General features: G+C 34.8%; 5 protein-coding genes across 5 annotated transcripts; 2 read left to right on the forward strand and 3 right to left on the reverse strand.

Annotated features, from left to right (window-relative positions):
- Positions 1 to 361: 361 nt before the first annotated feature.
- On the forward strand, positions 362 to 2,845 carry LOC106365223 (CRIB domain-containing protein RIC6). The gene is made up of 3 exons (XM_013804672.3): positions 362 to 1,393; positions 1,635 to 1,747; positions 1,835 to 2,845. The coding sequence occupies exons 1-3, from the start codon at positions 1,324 to 1,326 to the stop codon at positions 2,264 to 2,266; spliced, it is 615 nt and encodes a 204-aa protein (XP_013660126.1). The 5' UTR covers positions 362 to 1,323; the 3' UTR covers positions 2,267 to 2,845.
- A 224-nt stretch (positions 2,846 to 3,069) lies between these two features.
- LOC106368939 lies at positions 3,070 to 3,648 on the reverse strand. The gene has a single exon (XM_013809019.3). It carries the CDS (start codon positions 3,646 to 3,648, stop codon positions 3,265 to 3,267), a length of 384 nt encoding a protein of 127 aa, XP_013664473.2. The 3' UTR covers positions 3,070 to 3,264.
- A 208-nt stretch (positions 3,649 to 3,856) lies between these two features.
- On the reverse strand, positions 3,857 to 7,113 carry LOC106368776 (NADH dehydrogenase [ubiquinone] 1 alpha subcomplex subunit 9, mitochondrial). Its single transcript, XM_013808809.3, has 12 exons — positions 6,877 to 7,113; positions 6,698 to 6,794; positions 6,411 to 6,475; positions 6,208 to 6,293; positions 5,997 to 6,081; positions 5,845 to 5,915; positions 5,527 to 5,658; positions 5,154 to 5,269; positions 4,934 to 5,057; positions 4,787 to 4,855; positions 4,490 to 4,610; positions 3,857 to 4,393 (listed from the first exon to the last, which is right to left on the reverse strand). Exons 1-12 carry the CDS (start codon positions 7,082 to 7,084, stop codon positions 4,254 to 4,256), a joined length of 1,314 nt encoding a protein of 437 aa, XP_013664263.2. The 5' UTR covers positions 7,085 to 7,113; the 3' UTR covers positions 3,857 to 4,253.
- A 705-nt stretch (positions 7,114 to 7,818) lies between these two features.
- On the reverse strand, positions 7,819 to 10,968 carry LOC106365219 (phenylacetaldehyde synthase-like). The gene is made up of 13 exons (XM_048741575.1): positions 10,913 to 10,968; positions 10,715 to 10,847; positions 10,535 to 10,607; positions 10,203 to 10,433; positions 9,653 to 9,816; positions 9,415 to 9,555; positions 9,277 to 9,336; positions 9,040 to 9,204; positions 8,889 to 8,945; positions 8,733 to 8,797; positions 8,530 to 8,653; positions 8,312 to 8,449; positions 7,819 to 8,217 (listed from the first exon to the last, which is right to left on the reverse strand). Coding segments are annotated over exons 1-13 (1,473 nt in total). The 5' UTR covers positions 10,915 to 10,968; the 3' UTR covers positions 7,819 to 8,097.
- Positions 10,969 to 16,703: 5,735 nt separating this feature from the next.
- On the forward strand, positions 16,704 to 20,414 carry LOC106368775 (receptor-like serine/threonine-protein kinase ALE2). Its single transcript, XM_013808808.3, has 8 exons — positions 16,704 to 17,077; positions 17,495 to 17,593; positions 17,709 to 17,813; positions 17,898 to 18,266; positions 18,350 to 18,610; positions 18,698 to 19,087; positions 19,201 to 19,426; positions 19,515 to 20,414. The coding sequence occupies exons 1-8, from the start codon at positions 17,017 to 17,019 to the stop codon at positions 20,218 to 20,220; spliced, it is 2,217 nt and encodes a 738-aa protein (XP_013664262.2). The 5' UTR covers positions 16,704 to 17,016; the 3' UTR covers positions 20,221 to 20,414.
- Positions 20,415 to 20,478: the final 64 nt, after the last annotated feature.

Here is a 20,478-nt window from a genome sequence, read left to right on the forward strand (position 1 = left end):
GGTTTTTAATTTATGATTTGACATTTTTTCTTTTATATTTTTAAGAGACGACTCTTATATTTTTTATTTAAAAGACGGTTCTTAATTTTTTTTAGTTAAAATCTAAAAAATATAAGAACCGTCTCTTAACCGAAGTTAAGAACCCCAGTTAAAAGACTGAGCTTAATCATGATCTTAAGAACCGCGCTCCTGGATAATAATGCTCTAAGAGCATGTTTATTGGAGGTTTTTAGGTTGAAGTTCTTAACGAAATATAAGAAACCGTCTATTAACTTTTAACTAATAAACATGTTTTAGCAAAAATACAATAACAATATAATATAATATATTTTTTAATTTTTATATTATTTAATTTTTGGCTTTGGTGTTGGTAAAAAAGACCCAAAAATGATTTCAGTTTCTATTATTGAATATATCGCTACCTTTAATAGTTTCACTATTCCGAAACTGCAAGGGTTTCGTAGTGATGGTTTATAGTCTCGTAAGAACCGAACCACTTTCAAAATGATTAAAATCTGCATCGTTATTATTTTTTTAAACACGCTTTTGATTTCCATTTACATCAAAAATGTTAAAATTTCTTTAAATAAAATTAAAGTTTTTCATGATTTTCCATTTGATGAAATAAAACTTATATCTATATTACTACTATATATATAACGAATTCTAAATTTGATTAGTTCTGAAAGTAATAAGTTCAAAAGATCTAAACCATCAGATTAACGGGAATCTTCGTTTAAGATGAACGTTTTCCACTCGTTTTACCGTACCACCTCTATACTCTCTCCACCATTCTTCAAACGATCATTTTCTTTTGATTTTTCTTTTCTCTTCATTTCTTCGTTTGATGAACCTTTGTTCCTTGAGAAAATCGACGATTTTAGGTGAATCTACTTTTTTTTATCAAACCATTTATTGTTTTGTTTTCAGTATTCCGTTCTTTTGTTACAGGAGAATCCGCTAAAATAAACCTATAACTTTTTGAGATGCATTCTTATTTGTCTCCAAGATCTTTTTTGGAGTCTTGAGAAATATATGAAACATACTTTCTTCAAAAAATTTATCTACCATAGTATTCAAGTTTGATAGCAGCCAACTTGTTATTTCTGAAAATACGAGTTTTCCAAAAACCAGCATTTTGCGATGGTAAAATCCTTTCTTTTTTTGAAAAAAGGGGAAATAGTAAAATCCTTGTTCTTGCATGCAACAAATTTTCTTTGATCTCTTTTTAAATTTTTACATTCTCTCTTTCCATTACTAGCAAAAAAAATTTCCTATTTTTATTTTTATTTAAGCAAAAGAAAAGACCTGAATTAGAGTTCTATGCAACTTACAATGTCAAGCTCCATGAAAAGCCTCCTGAAAGGCCTCCGATACATTTCTCAAGTATTTGGTAATCAAGCTCCTCCTCTCTCTTAAAGTTTATTTGTTGTTGAATAAGAGACTATGATTAGTCCATTTGATCCCTTATAGCTATATAAAAACACGAATTCAGTTTTGAAATACTATATATGGTCAATATTGTATAGACTATATCACGTAGAAAGTTTGCATGCACTGTGATGATATTTGTGTTGAATAAATAGCCAGTTAACACTTCATTTTTGTTTGGGTGTTGGTTAAAACTATGGCAGAAAGTGGAAAAGAAGAAGAAGAGATAGAGATAGGGAATCCAACAGACGTAAAGCATGTAGCCCATATTGGTTGGGATGGACCATCCGCTACTCCTGCCTCCGCACCAAGCTGGGTACGTATTTACCTTATGCATGCATGCCTAGCTAGGATTAATTTATATATTTGGTTTTAATGTGGTCTATATTTGCATATTTGAAAGTTGAACGAGTTCAAAACTGGAGGCGGGTTGGAATCTGGACAAGGAGGCGGAGAAGATGACTCCTCCGTGAAATGTATGTCGGAATGTGGCGGCCGGACCAGAGATTTACCAAAACTACCAAAATCTACGAGGAAAGCGGCGTCAGAGAAAGGTTCTCCAACAAAGGAAATATCATCGGATAAAACTAAACGCCGGTCTTCTAAAAAAGGAACAACATCATCATCAAGAAGACCAAAGGAAGTGTCCGAACTAAATGATCTTTCTTTGACACATGAAGTTCCGAAGAAGTCGAGGAGGAAAAAGAAGACGAAAGAAACTGGAGGATCAACTAGATCGATTAGAAGATCTGACGTGGATAACATGTCAGATTATATGTCCGAGACTGGTTCTGTGAGATCTATGCCTCAATTCGACAGCAGAGATGATTTTTGAAAAGGAGTGCCAGAAGATTGAGAGTTTTTCATGCTTGTATATTGCTTAATGATTTTTCACTGAACATACCAATATCAGTTTTTTAGTCTTCGTTTTTGTACTATTATTATCGTTATTTACTTAAGAATATCTTTTGTACATCATCCAAAACTACCATCTATCAATCTTTGGATAAGAGGAACCAATTCCGTACTTAGAAAAGAGAGTGGTGCAAGTGAGATAAGCAAACGTTGATTGTCCATCCAGCTCTTGTGTGTTCTTCGATAATCCAATGGAAAAAATCACCTCTTCTTTCAATGCAAGAACTCTGAGGAGGTTGGAAGGGTCTGAACTAGAGACTACTATCTAGGCCTAATCAATCTAGATTTAGGTTCGTTTTTTTCTTCTTGTCTTTTTTGGCTTTTCAATTTATTAAAATTACTATTATATTAAAATCATATCTAATTTGGTTTGATTCAGTTTATATACTATCGATTTTCGGTTTATTCGGTTTTATAAAAAATCGTAATTTATTTATCTCTTATAACAAATTTTAGATATGGGTTTTTTTTTTGCTGATCCAAACCAAATTAGATATGGTTGATCGGTAAATAACACTCATTCTTAAGTTTATGATTTATCCAATGTTTTGTTTATTATACTGAACATTATTTTGATACTTTAATTAAGTAGGAAAATAATATGTTACGAAAATTTTGTAAGTGTTACGACTTTAACCAAACACAAAATATAGTTATTGCTCAATGGAAATCTTTCAATGTTGCCGATAACTTTATGGATATCTATCAGTTGAAATGTAGGGAAAACAAAAATAGAACTCTCGATTAAAATACATTATGGTTAATGATTCAACCTACATAATAAATATGAATGCTTTGGAAATAAATGGACATGATGATGAAAGATTCAACGAGGATAAATGCATCGATTGAAATTTTGAACCTACAGCTTTTGATTATGATTCTCATATATAGCATTACTGCAAGCCTTCGCGAAATTTATGTGGAATCGGCATTGTTCCGGAGCCAATAGGAGAGCAAGAGAATGAATCCTAGAAAGACGTTAAAGAGACAAACCAAACATAACCCAATCTTAATCAACCTCATCTCCTCCTGTCTAGATCCGTCGTCTCGGTTCAGTTTAAGGTCTTCGATATGGAGATGAACACCAGGATCTCTTAGCTTAACCTTGCTACTCAACAGAGCCGAACCACAAGTCCCCTGAACGTTGCTGTTCACGTATATGTTGATCCTGCAACCACTCTGACTTGCTATGTCTACATCCCTAGGTGCCACCATCACTGCCCCGACATTTCTCCCGTTCAAGTTGATTCCGCCAATGCCGGATTCAGGCCCTGGATAATCATCTTCTTCACCTTCCATTTTTTTTTTGTTGGATAAATCAAAAAATGAGTCTGTCCCATTCCTTCGGGAGCATGATATTAGCTGTATATGCTTTGCTTGGTTCTTGGGGTTTCCCAAAGTTCTTTACTTATATTCTACAATTAGAAGCAAAGTGCTATATTCTACGATTTGCATAGCTAGATTCATTACCCACCCTAAAACAAAATATTGTTTTATAATCCGCAGATAAGGAGTAGAAATACCCTCCAAGGGTGTACTTATTGCACACGCATATACACGTTTAAACGTTTTAGCGCAAAGTAAAACATACAACTCTGAGCTATATGAAATGCAAATACGAAAACAAATGGCTTCAAGAGCAAAGTAGCTCATGAAGTTTGAAACGAACCAGAAACTGGGGACCAAATCGCCCCATCAAGACAGATAACATTCCCTCTCTTAACTTATGATCATGTTGATGGGTTATACTTTCTTCCAGAACACAACAAAGAGGAGAACGTCGTTTTATTATTGACAGAAGTAAATGAAACGCATCAAAATATCAAATCTAGTTTCCGCAATTTCATTGTGGCACTTGCATCAGAAAAATAGTCCAGGAAAACAACCTCTGAGCAGAAGCAGCATCAATTGTAGAAGTCTGTTGGTATCTTTTCACTGACAGTGGAACCGAAGTTAGGACCTCCCTTGCGATATTGAATAAGAAACTCGACCGGATACCCCTTCAATTTATGAGGGACAAGGTCCAAGTCCTGAAACGTCAAGGCTGAAAATACCCATTGTCCAAAAACAAAGGAGTGAGACTCAAAAACAGCTCATGCAATGAGAACTCATTTTCACTTCTGTGAATGAAATGACTAACCCTTGTCAGATACAAGTGTATCGGTCGTAAGGGCATTGATTTGATCCAGATTGAAGATCTGGGGAGAGGGTAGAGGGAACGGGACTTTGTTCACCATAAAATCCCGAGGACCCGCCATTGCCTAGAATAGATTGTTGTGACATTAATCAAATTAGTAAAAAAACAAAACAAATAATCCCTAACAGTTTAGGTTTCTACAGTTCTAACTAGCTTCACATACGCTTTGAATGACAAAGTAGCACCTGAAAAATCATTGGAGTATCTACCAAAAAAACGTTGAATGATTTGATCTGTTACCTTAGCAATTGGAAATGGAAGCTTCACATATCGAGACCATTCACGAATCATATCAAACATGATCTCTGCCTGCAAGGAAAACACTTGAAAATCAAGCCCATTGAGCTAATACTGTGACAGAGAGAATGAAGGACTCTATGAATATACCAAATCGTGAGGGGTAAAGACATCTGGACCACCCAATTCATAGGTTTTCCCCATGCTGGAGCCGTCATCCTTAAGAGCTGCAACGATTGCAGCAGCAACATCAACCACATATACGGGCTGGAATCTGCAATGAAGTTATGGTTCGGGAAAGAAATGGATCATGGTCACTGTAAGTTGCTATGAACCGTTGAAAAGAATTAGACAAAGGTTTAGGACATACTTGTTGGTCCCACCACCTATGAGCGGGAGGAAACCATATTTTTTAACGAACATTGCCCAGGGGTTCAGGATTCTGTCCTCTGTGCCAATCATGGTCGCAGGTCTCATGACTGTCGCCTAGGAAACAAATATAAATCAGGAACTGACTAGAAGCAGAAGTCTGATGAAAAAATGCACATGCAAGCCATCCCAGGTACGATTTTAGAGTTCAATAATAACATAATATACTGTTTTTCCAGTCTAACACAAGAAAAAAATCTAAAGGATCTACCTTATATCTGAAAATAAGTAGGATCATGACAACAATGAACAAAAATATTACAGTGATGATTACAGATGAGAGTTCCGTGTGCCAAAATTTGGAATAAGTTTACCTCAGGCAGCGCGTTCAAGACAGCTTCCTCAGCAGCAGCCTTTGCCCTCTGCATTCTTGAAGGAGATGATAGAGAAGCTCCAAGACAAGAAACTTGAATAAATCTCATTATCCCACCATGTTCCTTAGCTACCTGAAACAACAAATCCACCACCAAAATTAGACATAAACAAAAGAGCATGACACTGCAAATTGTATCATCCTGAAGGTTAAAAATGTTTGGCTCATTTCAGAAGCGCGCAACAATATCAGGAGTTAAAAAATGGAAACATCTTCAACACAGTTTCCGGAGATAGTCTATCAGGATTCAAACACATACCAATGCAAGTTTCTCGGCCATGTGATGATTCACCTCTTCGAAACTGAAATTTCTGGTCTCGTACTCTCTTCCTGAGGATTAGAAGATATATCATCCACAAATGAAAAGAACAGTGTTGCTTTCTAAAAGATTTAATAAAATAGAAAAAGTACCAATAAGATTGATAACGACATTAGCCTTTGCCATGACGGCCTTAATCGAGTCTTCATCTCTTGGATCAAATTTCATCGGTACTACCTGGTATATTCAGTCAACACACATCAAAATTTTGTCGATCCAAAGAATAACATTCCACACAAAAAAAAGTGTTTGTGACATACCCTCAAAAGCATTGTGTTACAAAAAAAAAAAAAAAAACATTACCTGTCCTAAATCTCCCATCAACTTGAGATGTCGAGGATTGTCCTCTGAGCCTCGGAAAGGAACTAGCACTTGTGATCCCATTTTAGCTGAAAAGAAAAAAAGATTCATTTGCAAATAATTACAAACCCAAAAAAAAAAATGTAAAGGAAGAACAAAATTGATTTACGCGGCTGGGTAATAGCAATGTGTTAAACCAAACTCACCAAGCTGCTGCACAAGATAACGACCAAGAAACCCAGTGGCTCCAAACACCGTAGCTACAATGCCACTGCCAAAGCAAAGGATAAATCAACATCTCATCATACTAAAGCTACTCCAAAACCCCTAAGAGATGATACATTTCTCTACAAAGGCAACTAAATCAATGAAAAGCTATCTTTTAAAGCTCAACACTACACAAAGGTGATAGAGACTAAGCTTGCGTTACCCTAACACACACAATTAACATTTCTTCAGGATTCGAAACCGCTATAAGAGAGAAATGAGATACCTGACGGAAGATCTGCCACCAGTACCCTTGCGAGCGAGGTGTCCCACGCCCTTTGTAGCAAGGGAGGACGAGTATCGACGGTTATCAGCTCCATTCACTGAAGCAGAGAACCCATATTTATCTCATTAAGCAACCTAGAAAATGCGAATGGGATTAAAATCAAATGGCAGAAACTTAACGGTGGTGATCGGATACTCCGTAGAGCGATCTGAGAGAAGACGACGAATAGATCGAAGCTCCTCCGCCGAGGGGCCGTTGGACTAGTCTCCTGGAAACTGCCTGCATCCTCGAGAAGCAACAAACACAGATGAAATGAGAGAGAGAGAAATGGAGAAGAGAGGGATTTGCTGCCGCGAGGATACACGTAGATGGGCTCGGCCCAAACATAAGTTTTTGGTCCACTTAAATGTAGTGAAAGCCCATGTGTCTCGCAATGACGATAACTAGTATGAAACGGCTACATTTTGGGATGTACTCCCTCCGTTCCTTAAAATTACATATTCTAGAAAAAAAATTGTTTCAAAAAAACCTATTTTCTATATTTTAAATACATATTTTATTAATTAATTGTAAAACCTAGAAAAATTGTTTCAAAAACAAATTATGTTCTGCACTATTTAAGTTATGGGTTTTACTTGAATCAAATTTAAAATTAAATAGATATACGAAAAAAGATGTTAAACTCAATCCTAGATTTTTTTTTTCTCATCAACTTAAATATACTCATACTAAATCAAATTATGTTTTGCACTATTTAGGTTTTGGGTTTTATGTGAGCCAAATTCGAAACCGAATGGATATACAGAAAAAAAAAATCAAACCCAATTGCAAATAAATACCCAAAATATTTTATCCATTAATCAAATTTAAAAAAAAAACTTTACAATTGAAATCAGATAAAAGATAGGGTTATTTGTGAGATAGCAATAGCAAAAACAATATTCACCTTTGTTTTTGTCACTGAAACAATATTCACCTAACGTACACGTTCGAGTTACAATATTACAATATGCTTTTCTTTTTTTCCTTTGTCTAAGCTTTGTTTGTACAACAGAAATATACTTGATAGAAAGATTAATAGATTTCTTTATGTATATGCATATGCTTACAGCCTTACAATATGCTTGTCATTGGTTACACATAGTTAACCACAACAATACGTTAAAACCAAAACACATACACACAATTGGAAAAGGAGATAAAATACACACAATTGGTAAAAGAAAAGCACACAATCACACAAGAGTACCTTTACCGAAGTTCACAACTCCAGGCTGTCCAGCATCGGTATGTTTATTTTATTTCGTATATTATCAAATCAAATTAAACCAAACCAAACCATGAGTGAGGTTTGTTGGCAAAAACATGAGGTTTTATCATAAAAGTGTTTTTCTTCTTATTTACTTGCCAAGCAAGCGTGAAGCTTCTTCCTGGATAACCTTCCATGTCTCCTTCACGTGCCTCTCCTCCGTCAGTGGCGCTCCTATGGCGCAACGTAGTACTATTTTTCCCGACAAAGCCTGTTTCCCAAGCAAATCAATATATGTATATATCTTAGTTTAACAACATTATCCAACAAGAAGAACAAGAGAGAGAGATGTCAGTGGTACTTACAGTGTGAGAAAGGAACAGTTTCCCAGAAGAGTTCACTGCGTCTAGGAGGTTTCTGTTTCTGTTATTACACTCCTTTTCATCGTTATCCACAGGTAAGATACGGAAACAGACGAGTGAAAATATCCGAGGAGTCACAACCTGCAAAAAGAAAAAGGATAAAACGTCATGTATATCTCCTTGTCAAAGAATCTTTTTGAGCATTAATTTTTACACTTTACCTCAAAGTTAGGATCTTGAGAGACAAGTTGTTCGAGATCTTTAGCCAGTTTGATATGGTTTCTTATATAGCTCTTCAGGGTCTCAGCTCCATAGAGCCTTAAAACCATCCATAGTTTCAATGATCTGTTTAAGTACAAACACAAACACAATCTTAGTGCGTATATTGTATATATGAAGATGTTCCTCCAGAAATTTAAATAACCTGAATCTTCGTCCGAGAGGGATCTGCCAATCTTTGTAATCAACAACTAAGTTTGCCTGAGAGGCCTGCCAAAAGCAAAAAAAAAAAAAAGTGGATAATGAGACTAGTGTATATGATCTAGAAATATTTGAATTAAGAAATAAAATTCATTCCTACCTTGTTTTTGAGAAATTCTGGATTTGTTGACAGAGCTTCAGTGAGCACATACTGATCCTGTTTTGTCAACATATTAACATGTTTATTTTTTCAATACTAGAAACAAGAAAGGAGAAAGTATGACTAAATAAAAAAGGGCATATCTATGTACCTTGACCCAAAGTAGGGAACAATCAAAATTAGTGAGGAACCATTTGTGAGCATTCATGTTAAAAGAGTCTGCAGTTTCTACTCCGTCAATGTACTGTCTATACTCTGGACATATACACGCACTTCCAGCGTACGCTGCGTCCACGTGAAACCAAATCTCATTGCTCTGAGAATGCAGTCGAGAGAATTAGCATCAGTTTATTAAGTTAAGCTTTGTTGGAAATGTAAAATAAATAACCTTTGCGATCTTTCCCAGTGCAGCTAATGGATCAACTGCTGTTGAAGAAGTGGTCCCAACCTACAAATAAATAAAAGAATATTTTTGAGTGAACATGCTTCAAGAGGGAAAATAAGTCACAGGTTAGCTAGTGCTTACATTGCCACATAAGAAGAACGGAATCAGTCCAGCTTCAATATCCTTAGAAACTGCTTCTTGAAGCAATTCTGGACGCAAAGCGTAATTTGTAGAGGAATCTGCCTTCAGCACCCTGCAATTCTCTGGATGGATTCCAGCTATCTGTCAAGAATAAAAAACCAGCAGAAAACAATTTAGATTATTTTAACAAATAAAAAAAAACTTTCTTTCTTTGATCAAAAATATACAAAATATTCACCTGGCAAGCTTTCTGTAGGGCTGAATGTGTCTGGTCAGAGGAGTACACAACGAGCTTCCCAAGCGCGTTCTTACCAACGCGTCTTAAGACCTTCTCGCGAGCACCAATCATAACAACAAGAATAGCTTCACTGGCTGACCCTTGGATCACTCCACCTCCATTTCCTACAATATCAAATTAACCCAACTATTAATATATGACTATGGTTAGTATAGATTAAAGTTGATTATGTTATTTTACATTAGGAGTTTTTGTGATTTTCTATTTAGTTATAAGTTTTGAAGTTTTACTTTTTTTTAATAATTTGCTTCAAATGTTTTCGTTTTTCTATTAAGCTGTATTCCCTATAAAAGGATTTCATATGATTAATCAAAAAACAACTCCCCAAAATTAACTTAATCTCTAAGATAGATAAGGTTAAAATGGAAGTAAGGTTTTTGGTTCATATCACGCTTAGCTAGGTCTGCATTAAGCAAAGGTTTTTTTATGACAAGGTTTTTTGTGTTTTTTTTTTGGTGTAAAAGGTTTTATGTGTTGATAGTTATATAACCTTTGGAGAGAAACTGCTCGGGCAGGTTGAGCAGTTTTGCAAGCCAATCAAGAACAATCATTTCGAGCTCAGTGGCAGCTGGAGAAGTGACCCAACTAAAACCAACAATTCCAAGACCAGCACTCAACATCTCACCCAAGAACCCTGCAACGCTGCTGTTAGAAGGGTAATAAGCATAGAAGGTGGGGCTTTGCCAATGCGTTATTCCAGGCAATATCTTCGTCTTAACATCTGCCAAATACAAAACTCACATCAGATTATCTATGCTCAACCAAAAAACAAAGTATCAGAAATGGTTCAAAAAATCGGAAGTGGGTATTCAGTTAATTCACCATCAAGAACTTGTTCCACCGTTTCAGGTTGGTCAGGTGCTGAATCAGGCAAAAGGTTGTGAAGATAACCAGGCTGTATCAGAGACATGTAAATATCAACATTGTGTGAATAAACCAACAAAATTATGACAAAAAAATAAACCCACATCAAATAGATGTTCACAGGGAAAAGAAAGTGACCTGAACTTGGCTAAGGACAGGGAAAGTTTCGATGGTTTTGTAATAATCAGCAATGAAATCAACCATTCGATGTCCATACTCCCTCAGTTGCTCAGAGTCCATCGGCTTCAGCACGTTCCTACTACCATTTTCCCTGTAACATTATAAAATAAAAACAATTAAAAACTCCGACAACAATGTATAAAATCATGAACTTACATTCTTTCTTGCGTATCTTTGAATTCGTGTTATCAAAAGGTTCTGAATGGTTTGGGTTTCAGCAGGCGCAGATATCTCTTATTTATAGAGGCGAGTTTTTTTTCCTTTTTTAATTAAAGTGTTTTATATAAATTTAGATTAGTTTCATAAAGAAGAAAATAATAAGATTTGCCTAAAAGTAATAAAATAGTACGAAAGCACTCTCCAAGTCGTTATCAACTATCTAAAATGATTGTGCAAGTGTCAATGTGCAATGGTTAGACTTCAGGTAAAAATGTCTGGAATTGAAGTGAAGTGGTAAAAAGAGTGTCTAGTTAACAATCCGCCACTTGAATTCAATTTTCGTTGGGGGAAGATTATTTATATTTTTTGAGTTTCTTGCAAGGCGAAACCAATTTTTTCATACCAAAAATATAAAGTGGTATCAAGAAACAATTACAAAATTTTAGTTTTTAAAAACGATTACAAATTGCTGAATTTGTTCCGGTTTAAACACAATGAAGCATTTTGGTCGAATGATTGAGGGTTATTTTGTTGGGCTAAATCAAAAGGAAAATTGTAAGTTTAATATATCCTTACCAAATCAAACCATATAAACCAAAATTTTCAAGATTTTATACTTACGTATACAAACATATTTGATATATATATATACAGTATAACCTCTTTAAATTAATACTCTATAAATTAATATACACTAAAAATCTCTATAAAATAATATAATTTTGTAGTTCTAAATTGAGTTTTTGGTTCAATTAGTATATCGATAAATTAATATATCTATAAATTAATAAAAAAATATAGTTTTGGTGTCCCAACATTATTAATTTATAGATGTTTCACTGTATATATTTCTTGTTAAACATGAATAAAATATAAGTAAACTCATTATTTAACTTAATTTTTACTAAAATTTAAATAATAACCTAATTAAATCAAATTAAATATTTGAATCCGTGGTTTTTTTTTTAAAACTTTTTAAAGACCTTAAACTTTGGATATGATTTTTTCTGAGTATTTAGACTATTTATATATTTTTTAAAATCTGCCTAATTTGATATATGTTGTTTTAGATGTAAAAAGATAAAATAAAGTATTTAGTGATTTAAAGTTGCATAAGGAAACCAAACATGTAGTATTTTAAATTTTATTTTTCTAACTTAATTATACTCAAATTTGATTCCATCAAGTTAGTTCTTCAATTCAGATTAATCAATAATAATAAGTTTAGTTTTCATTCACACATTGCTTAAATTCTTTATTCAATTTTATGTTAGTAGTTTAATATATTTTTAATATTAAATTATTGTTTTTTCGTATAAATAAAATTATCATTTAAACAAAAATTTATTCATCGTAAATTTTCTTTTAAAATTTTAATTCTATCTCACAAATTATTATTTGGTTTTAAGATAGTCATAAAAGATAAACATTGTTTTTAATCAGTTTATGTTGTTTGGAAATTTATTTTATTTTTATTATTTAATCAAAAATATATTTATAATAATTCAATCTCTTAAAACACATATATATATATATATATATATATAAATAATTATATATTCAAAAATGTAAAAGTATATAAAATGTAATAAATTATAGTTTTGGACATATAATTTGGATTTATATTATTGGTAAGTATAACCATTTTGTTTTCTAGTTTTTTATCACATGGATACATATGAAATTTTGAAAGTTGAGTAAAATGGATGAAATTCATCTCCCAATAACATTAGATTTAGTTAGAATTATAAAATTAATGATAACTAAATTTTTTGAATAACAAGATATTTGAATGAATTTTAAAAATCCTTAACCAATAACAATGAATTCTATTAAAAAAATTAAAATCTAAGAACCAGTAACAATAAAATCTCAAAATTTTCAAAATTCACGAAAATTCATTTACCAAGAACTTTTTAGACACTAAGACAGTTAAAATACTGTAATTTACACAAAATATATAATAGCCATTTCTCTCAATGGTTTTATAGTGTATTATAACTTGTTAGTTATTCATTCTATTTCTCTAAATTTAAATACATAATGACAACAACATTTACAATAAAAACAACTAAAAGTCAGAATTCTTGGACAATATCGCCATGTTTGTAAAAAAGAAGAACAATATCGCTTTTTGTAACAGTTTAAAGTTGGATAGCCTAGACGGTGAGACCCAGTGGTCAAAATATCCTCCAAATCACCGTAGCTCATCAACATGATGTGAGAGCAGTCTGTTGTCTAGATCCCTAGATTTTTGACTATCCTAATGATAAACCACTACACTATATATTATTTGATTAAACAAATCTAAATTTTAGTATATGTAAACCAAAATATCTAAAGTATCACATATAACTAATAATGCGAACTTTACATATTGATTAAAGATTAAAGGTTTAGTTATATAGTTTGGCGTGCCTAAACAAAGCGTTATAAGAACATGGCGTTTTGCAAGGGTATCCCTCATAACTTTACATACTATAGTACATAGTACAATCTAAAAATAAGCACAAGATACTTTTTAATAACAAAACTAAAACTTCAATGGCAGATATATGTTAACGCTAGCTCCCATCTTGGTTATATTGAAAGACAAAGAAACTGAACGCGCCGAAATCTATGTTTTTTTTTCTTTTTTGAATTTCACTGAAGTTTTGGCCATTACATTTGTTCTCTCGACCATTTCATCCTAAAATTTTATGATTTTATCGAAAAATGTGATTTCGTAATTTTAGTGGAAAATAAGTTTTTGAATTTTGACGAAAAAATAAAATTTTCAGTTTTAGAAACAAAATGTGATTTTGTGGATTTGACAAAAGATGTAATTTTGACGGGAAAATACAGTTTGTAAATAAATTTATTTTGATATTTTTATGTTATAACTGTAAAATAATGTTTATCATATTTATTTATTTATTTATTTATCTAAAATTTGTATCTACCTATTTTAATTGAATAAATATAAAATTATAATTTAATATTCCATCAATTAAATTCATCTAGATAGTCATCTAGATATTTGCATCTTAGCCTATAAATTTAAAAATTCATCCAAATTGACCATTTGGATGGTGCTCATTATAATACAAAACAAATATTAAATTATCATCTCCATCCGATTGGTTTATCATGTATGGACACCCTATCTTTTCTGCGTAACATTTAATTTTGTCCTAAACTAAATTGAATCTAAACCGTGAAAATCAATTTCAATCAAATACGTTGAATATAGTTTAGTTTTATTTGATTTGGGTCGATTAAATTTATACAACCAGTCAGTTCATATAAAATTCAATTTCGGTTACTATAAACCTGATTTGCAAAATTTGAGTAAGCCCCATAGACCCATTTTAGTTTAATAATAAATTAGATGGATGTCCACGAATTCGCAAATGTAAATATTTAATAAAATTATAAATTTCTATTTTATCAAATTTAATATTAAATATGTTTTTATTATATATTAACTAAAAATATATTGTTATATTTATTTTTACTATTTTATTATTTTAAAAGACAAATTAGATTACTTTAACATGTTTATTTATAATATAATGTACTGAAAATTACACTAAATTAATTATATATGTTTCATTTCTTTCAAAATAATAATAATTGAGTTTATAAGATATAAAATATTGATTTTTAATTTCTAAAAATTGTACAAAGAGAACTTTTGATTAATAACTATAAATGTTATTATACAACCTAAAATATAATAAAATAAGTAATTCATTAATAATTATTATAATGTCTTATATACGACTTATATAGAAAATAAAACTATTTTAACGTTGATTTATAATAGAAAATAAAGGTATTACATTGGTTTTTATAAAATTATTTAGAAATATATATATATATATATATATATAGTTTATAAATAAATGATTAGTGAAGAAAAAAAAATGATGAAGCATTATAAAAACTTGTCATAATTGTTATAATTACTTACTTTAAATGATTATGTGTAATATTATATTGATTTTCATTGTAACTAATATTAATTGGTTCTATAAATTTCCTTCTTTAGACTTGATAAAAATAAATAAAAATCAAAGTTATCAACTAATCAGTTTATAAAAAAATTTCTAAACTTCATCTATGATCGACACTTAAGAAAAATCATTTAATATATAGTAAGATTAGTAAGTTGTGTCTGAAGATGATGATGAACTCGGACCTTATTCTCCGCTGAGGATTTTTTTTTTCAAATTTCCCATACATCATGAGAGTTTATGAGAAACGAGATCGTAAAACAAACTCGAGGAGTATTCGAAGTTTGTATCCATCAAATAACCATCGAGTTAACTAACCTCCATGATTCTAAATTGCCTCCAGATTATCAAAAGGGAACAATGAATCCAACATAACAATGGTGGAATCACCAACGCTTAAATGCAAGATCAGTTTCTTTATCCACGATGACGAGTTTTGTAAATTTGTAATAAGAAAGCAAGCTTGAGTAGAAAAGAATTACTAACTTGAAGAGAAAGCTTTTGTTAAATCCATCTTCAGCATCGAGCTTTTATGATAAAAGGTCTTTTCATAGTCCATATTTACATAAATACGAGGAGAACATTCTCTCCCAGATGTCGTCCCTTTTCATAGTTGATTATTAGATCAGATCAGAGATAGTCTTCTCTCCATTCCGCCTCACCTCGCATCCAACCTTTTTTCATTTAATTCTTCGTGGAGTGTACGAGGCCACTTTGATGTGTTTTTTTCTTTCTTTTTGGTTGTTAATTTCCTATCTCTCTTGGGTACTTATATTGGGTTGTTCTCCGTTTGTACCTCTCTTAATAAGTGAAATAATTTTTTTACCAAAATTGAACTTTATAGTTTTAACACTATTTATATATCATGATTATGGTCATGTTCGGTCGCATGTCGCAGTGATTTTGCGACCAAAATGTTATTCGATCCGTTGTAACAGGCTCTGCGAATTGCGATATGCGCCTGCAACATGTGACTTTCGACCAAATGTTAATCGTTTCGTTGCTGCAGGTTCCAGCAACATGCGACCTGCAACGAATCGCATGTCGCAGTGATTTTGCGACCAAAATGTTATTCGATCCGTTGTAACAGGCTCTGCGAATTGCGATATGCGCCTGCAACATGTGACTTTCGACCAAATGTTAATCGTTTTGTTGTTGCAGGTTCCAGCAACATGCGACCTGCAACGAATCGCATGTCGTAGAAAATTATTTTTAATCGCTAATTTTCAGCGATTCAAAACAAAAACTTGCAATCGGTCACGAGTGACATCAAAATGAACAAACAAACTGCGACAACACAACAACATACAACCTGCGGCGACAATCAAATGAACAGAACAGAGCCTATGTAACCACAAAACCTTACTAAACTTATGTGGTTAGCCCAATAGTGTTTTTTTTCCGGTGTAACACTTCAATTTGTCCAAAACGAAATTGAATCAAAACTGGAGCAAATCAATTTGATAAAACTAACCCGAACAATTTGGGTCGGTTAAATTTAAACAGGATTGGCAAAAATTCAAGTAAGGCCCATGGATGAAAAAAGAGGCCAAGGAGAGGAGTCGGGGACTAACACCCAAAAAAGGAAACGGTTTAGTGGATGCGACGGTGGCAAACGGCCACCAGTTTTGTCGTTTCGAGGAGCATAGAAACCACGCGCGCGCGCGTTTGTGTATTGTTGATGGATCATCATCGCCTTTTTTTTTTGCCGTACTCCGAAAGCAGTCTCACTACCCTACGCCCCTTCCCACCATCAAAGCATTAAATTCTCTCTCTCTCTTCTCTGCTTCGAAATTACTTTACTCTCTCTCTCAATTACTCCGTTACCTTCAGCCGGAGAAGCTTTCGTTCCTTCTCTCTTTCTCAAACCTTACTCTCAACGCTCCACTTCCAGCTGTGTGCAGATCTCCAGTGGATCTATCAAAATCGCGATAAACCCCCTCGACCCTAGGGTTTTGTGTTGGGGGAGAAAAAAAAATCAATGTCTGCGAAGCTTTCATGGTTAAACTTCTGATTCAGGACGATAAGCTTCGTTTTGATTCTTTGAATAATCGGAGAGTGTCCGGCGAGGACGCGGAGGTTCGGTGTCTCCGTTGCTGACGAATGCGGAACTTTGCGATGCATCTGCTGCTGTTTCTCCTTCTTCATTCTCCCGTATGCTTTGGTATGAAACTAGTCTACATATCTTCTTTTGTTTGCTCTTGCTTGCTTGACAGCTGAAGATGAGCTATATTTAGAATTGTTTATTATTATGTGTAAAGTAAGCAAAAAGGGGTTTAGTTTTTACGATTTGGATTTAATTAAGTTTGGAATCTGTGGGCTGTGAAGCGTGAGAGTGACGATTATTTCAAACCTTAAGTTTCCACCCTACTTAAGATAGTGGCACATAGATAGAGCTCAGAGCTTACTTTCTCTCTTATTGAGTATCTTGAGGATATATCCATTTCTATTGATGAACAGTGTAGTCTTTAACGCAGGCTGCTTTTATTTTCATTTGTAAGTATTCTTGCGTGCCGCTATGAACATGTATAGAAAGAAATTGTCTGTGGATGACTTATCAGCTTACTCTCATCTTTTGCAGCTAGGCTCTTTCCCTTTCCATTTAGCCGATCAAAATCGCATCAAATGCGTTTTTTTCATCCTCATCTCTATCCATCTCTTGCTCCTGCACCTTCACCAGGTCAGCAAGGGGAATGATTTTAGGCACATAGTCCTAACCACATAGTATACTAGTGTAACTGTGTTTCTGCCAAGGTTTGGTATTGAATGGTCATTTTTTTAATATTTTTTTTCAGCTTTGGCCCCCAAACCAAACATCATTCCCACACCAAGACACAACAAGGGCGGTCACTACCACCACCATCGTCTTGTGACTTCAGCTTCACCTTCCTCCTCACATGGTACTCCATTTTTTCTACTTGTTGATTATCAATAGATAAAAAAGTAGTAATTACTCAATTTTCTGTGTATTTCTGTTTGTATAGATTGTCAACAGGCATGCGTGGAGCCTCTTACTTCATCTCCCTTAGGTTCACCTTGTGGTTGTGTTTTCCCCATGAAAGTTCAGCTTCTGCTAAGCGTCGCGCCTTTTTCTATTTTCCCCGTGACCAGCGAGTTAGAAATTGAGGTTGCTGCTGGAACATACTTGGAACAAAGCCAAGTCAAAATAATGGGTGCCAGTGCCGACACTGAAAACCAAGGGAAAACAGTGGTGGACATTAACCTTGTTCCACTTGGGGAAAAATTCGACAGTACTACGGCTACCCTTATTTATCAAAGGTTCCGCCACAAGAAAGTGCCTCTAAATGAGTCTGTTTTTGGTGATTATGAGGTTACACACATAAGTTATCCAGGTATAGCTGTTTTCTCTGTAACACTAGTTTCTACCCCTTTTTTTTGCTTTCCGTTCTTTTAGAACTTGTTGACTTCGCCTCAGGAATTCCTTCTTCTTCACCAAATGATGACATTGTGGACGGTGCTCCAACTGAAAGTACTAGAGGGCTTCCACTCACTGCAAACTTTGCCAACAGAAGCCAGGGAATAGATTTTAGAACGATTGCAATCATTGTCCTGTCAGGTTTCGTGCTCGCCCTGGTTTTAGCTGGCGCTATATTTATAGTCATGCAATGGAACAAGGTTGGGATGCCATCTACTGCTGTTGGCCCTGCATTGGCTTCATCGATGAAGAAAACGCCTGGTAAATTTCTCCCTTCGACTTTATAACAGATCCTTGCTTCTATAGCTTTAAACAACATGGTGCGTTTCATGCATGAATCTGTTGCAGGTGCCGGGTTTATGTTTTCCAGTAGCGTCAGAAGCTCGGGATCTGATTCTTTGATGTCGTGCATGGCTATGTGTGCTTTATCCGTAAAGACCTTTACACTTTCCGAGCTCGAGAAGGCAACTGATAAATTCAGTGCCAAGCGGGTTTTGGGTGAGGGAGGATTTGGTCGTGTTTATCAGGGCAGCATGGAAGATGGAGCCGAGGTTGCAGTTAAGCTGCTAACTAGGGACAATCAGAATCGAGACCGTGAGTTTATCGCAGAAGTCGAGATGCTAAGCCGTTTGCACCACCGCAATCTTGTAAAACTGATTGGAATATGCATTGAAGGCCGTACTCGTTGCTTGATTTACGAGCTCGTCCACAATGGGAGTGTCGAGTCCCACTTGCACGGTGACATACTCTATCCTCTGCACTTCTTTAGAAACCATATTTCCCCAACTCTATTTGCCACTTCTCCTTTTATAACCTTCTAAAGCCTGGTTTTCCCGGTGTTGACTAAACAGAAGGAACGCTTGACTGGGATGCGCGGTTGAAGATTGCACTTGGAGCAGCGAGAGGACTGGCCTATCTCCATGAAGATTCAAATCCCCGAGTAATCCACCGGGATTTCAAGGCCAGCAATGTTCTACTAGAAGATGACTTTACCCCGAAGGTCTCAGACTTTGGACTGGCGAGAGAAGCTACCGAAGGAAGCCAACATATTTCAACTCGTGTCATGGGGACCTTTGGGTAAAGCTTCTTGCTTTGAATACCCAATCTAATGCTTATATGATGAATACATATACTCTAGTGGCCTTACAATGGATATAAATTGCAGGTACGTGGCCCCTGAGTATGCAATGACTGGGCATCTCCTTGTGAAAAGCGATGTCTATAGTTACGGTGTGGTTCTACTCGAGCTTCTCACCGGTAGAAGACCGGTTGACATGTCACAGCCTTCGGGAGAAGAAAATTTAGTGACGTGGGCGAGACCTTTACTAGCCAACAGAGAGGGGCTGGAGCAGCTTGTGGACCCCACATTGGCTGGAACCTACGACTTTGATGACATGGCGAAAGTGGCTGCGATTGCCTCCATGTGCGTCCACCTAGAGGTCTCGCACAGACCGTTCATGGGTGAAGTGGTGCAGGCACTGAAACTTATATACAACGATGCAGATGAGACCTGCGGTGGGGACTATTGCAGCAAGAAGGAGTCATCAGTGCCGGACTCTGCAGACTTCAAAGGAGATCTAGCTCCCTCGGATAGCAGCTGGTGGAATTTGACACCTCGGTTAAGGTATGGTCAAGCGTCTACGTTCATAACAATGGATTATAGCTCAGGGCCGCATGAGGAGATGGAGAACCGGCCTCACTCAGCCTCTAGCATTCCTAGAGAAGGAGGACTGTTTCTAGAAAACAGGTCGGGTCCTTTACGGCCAGTTAGAAGTAGAAGAAACTATTTTAGATCGAGAGGAAGCATGAGCGAACACGGGGGACCATCATCATCTAGACATCTCTGGTCCGGGAACGGCGACTGGTTCTGAGAAAGCAGAGAAAATGTACAGTAAAGAAAAGGGGCTCAAAACTCTTGAGCTGCATGGTTAGGTTTGGTAAAGACATTCCGGTTAGGAGTTCGCTTTTGTTTTTCGTTTTATCACATTTTCAGCAAATAGATTTAATTATTTGGTTGAGGATGCAAAAGCAACAGCATAGGAGGGTGTATGTATCTATTTCTCTATATTCTTCTTCCCCACAAAAAAAAAAAAACTTTTAAAATATCGTGTTAATGTCTTAGTGACTTA

This window comes from Brassica napus, chromosome A9 (assembly GCF_020379485.1).
Source record: "Brassica napus cultivar Da-Ae chromosome A9, Da-Ae, whole genome shotgun sequence".
NCBI classification, from domain to species: domain Eukaryota; kingdom Viridiplantae; phylum Streptophyta; class Magnoliopsida; order Brassicales; family Brassicaceae; genus Brassica; species Brassica napus.

Coding starts and splice junctions, on each gene's coding strand:
- LOC106365223 (XM_013804672.3), top strand. CDS start 1,324: ATGCAACTTACAATGTCAAGCTCCATGAAAAGCCTCCTGAAAGGCCTC. Junction 1,394..1,634: donor ATACATTTCTCAAGTATTTG/GTAATCAAGCTC, acceptor AAACTATGGCAG/AAAGTGGAAAAGAAGAAGAA. Junction 1,748..1,834: donor CTGCCTCCGCACCAAGCTGG/GTACGTATTTAC, acceptor CATATTTGAAAG/TTGAACGAGTTCAAAACTGG.
- LOC106368939 (XM_013809019.3), bottom strand. CDS start 3,648: ATGGAAGGTGAAGAAGATGATTATCCAGGGCCTGAATCCGGCATTGGC.
- LOC106368776 (XM_013808809.3), bottom strand. CDS start 7,084: ATGTTTGGGCCGAGCCCATCTACGTGTATCCTCGCGGCAGCAAATCCC. Junction 6,476..6,697: donor GGTGGCAGATCTTCCGTCAG/GTATCTCATTTC, acceptor TTGCTTTGGCAG/TGGCATTGTAGCTACGGTGT. Junction 4,856..4,933: donor TCTTTACCCCTCACGATTTG/GTATATTCATAG, acceptor TTTTCCTTGCAG/GCAGAGATCATGTTTGATAT.
- LOC106365219 (XM_048741575.1), bottom strand. Junction 9,817..10,202: donor CGAGCAGTTTCTCTCCAAAG/GTTATATAACTA, acceptor TTGATATTGTAG/GAAATGGAGGTGGAGTGATC. Junction 8,798..8,888: donor CAGAATTTCTCAAAAACAAG/GTAGGAATGAAT, acceptor TGCTTTTGGCAG/GCCTCTCAGGCAAACTTAGT.
- LOC106368775 (XM_013808808.3), top strand. CDS start 17,017: ATGCGGAACTTTGCGATGCATCTGCTGCTGTTTCTCCTTCTTCATTCT. Junction 17,814..17,897: donor TTCACCTTCCTCCTCACATG/GTACTCCATTTT, acceptor CTGTTTGTATAG/ATTGTCAACAGGCATGCGTG. Junction 18,267..18,349: donor TACACACATAAGTTATCCAG/GTATAGCTGTTT, acceptor ACTTCGCCTCAG/GAATTCCTTCTTCTTCACCA.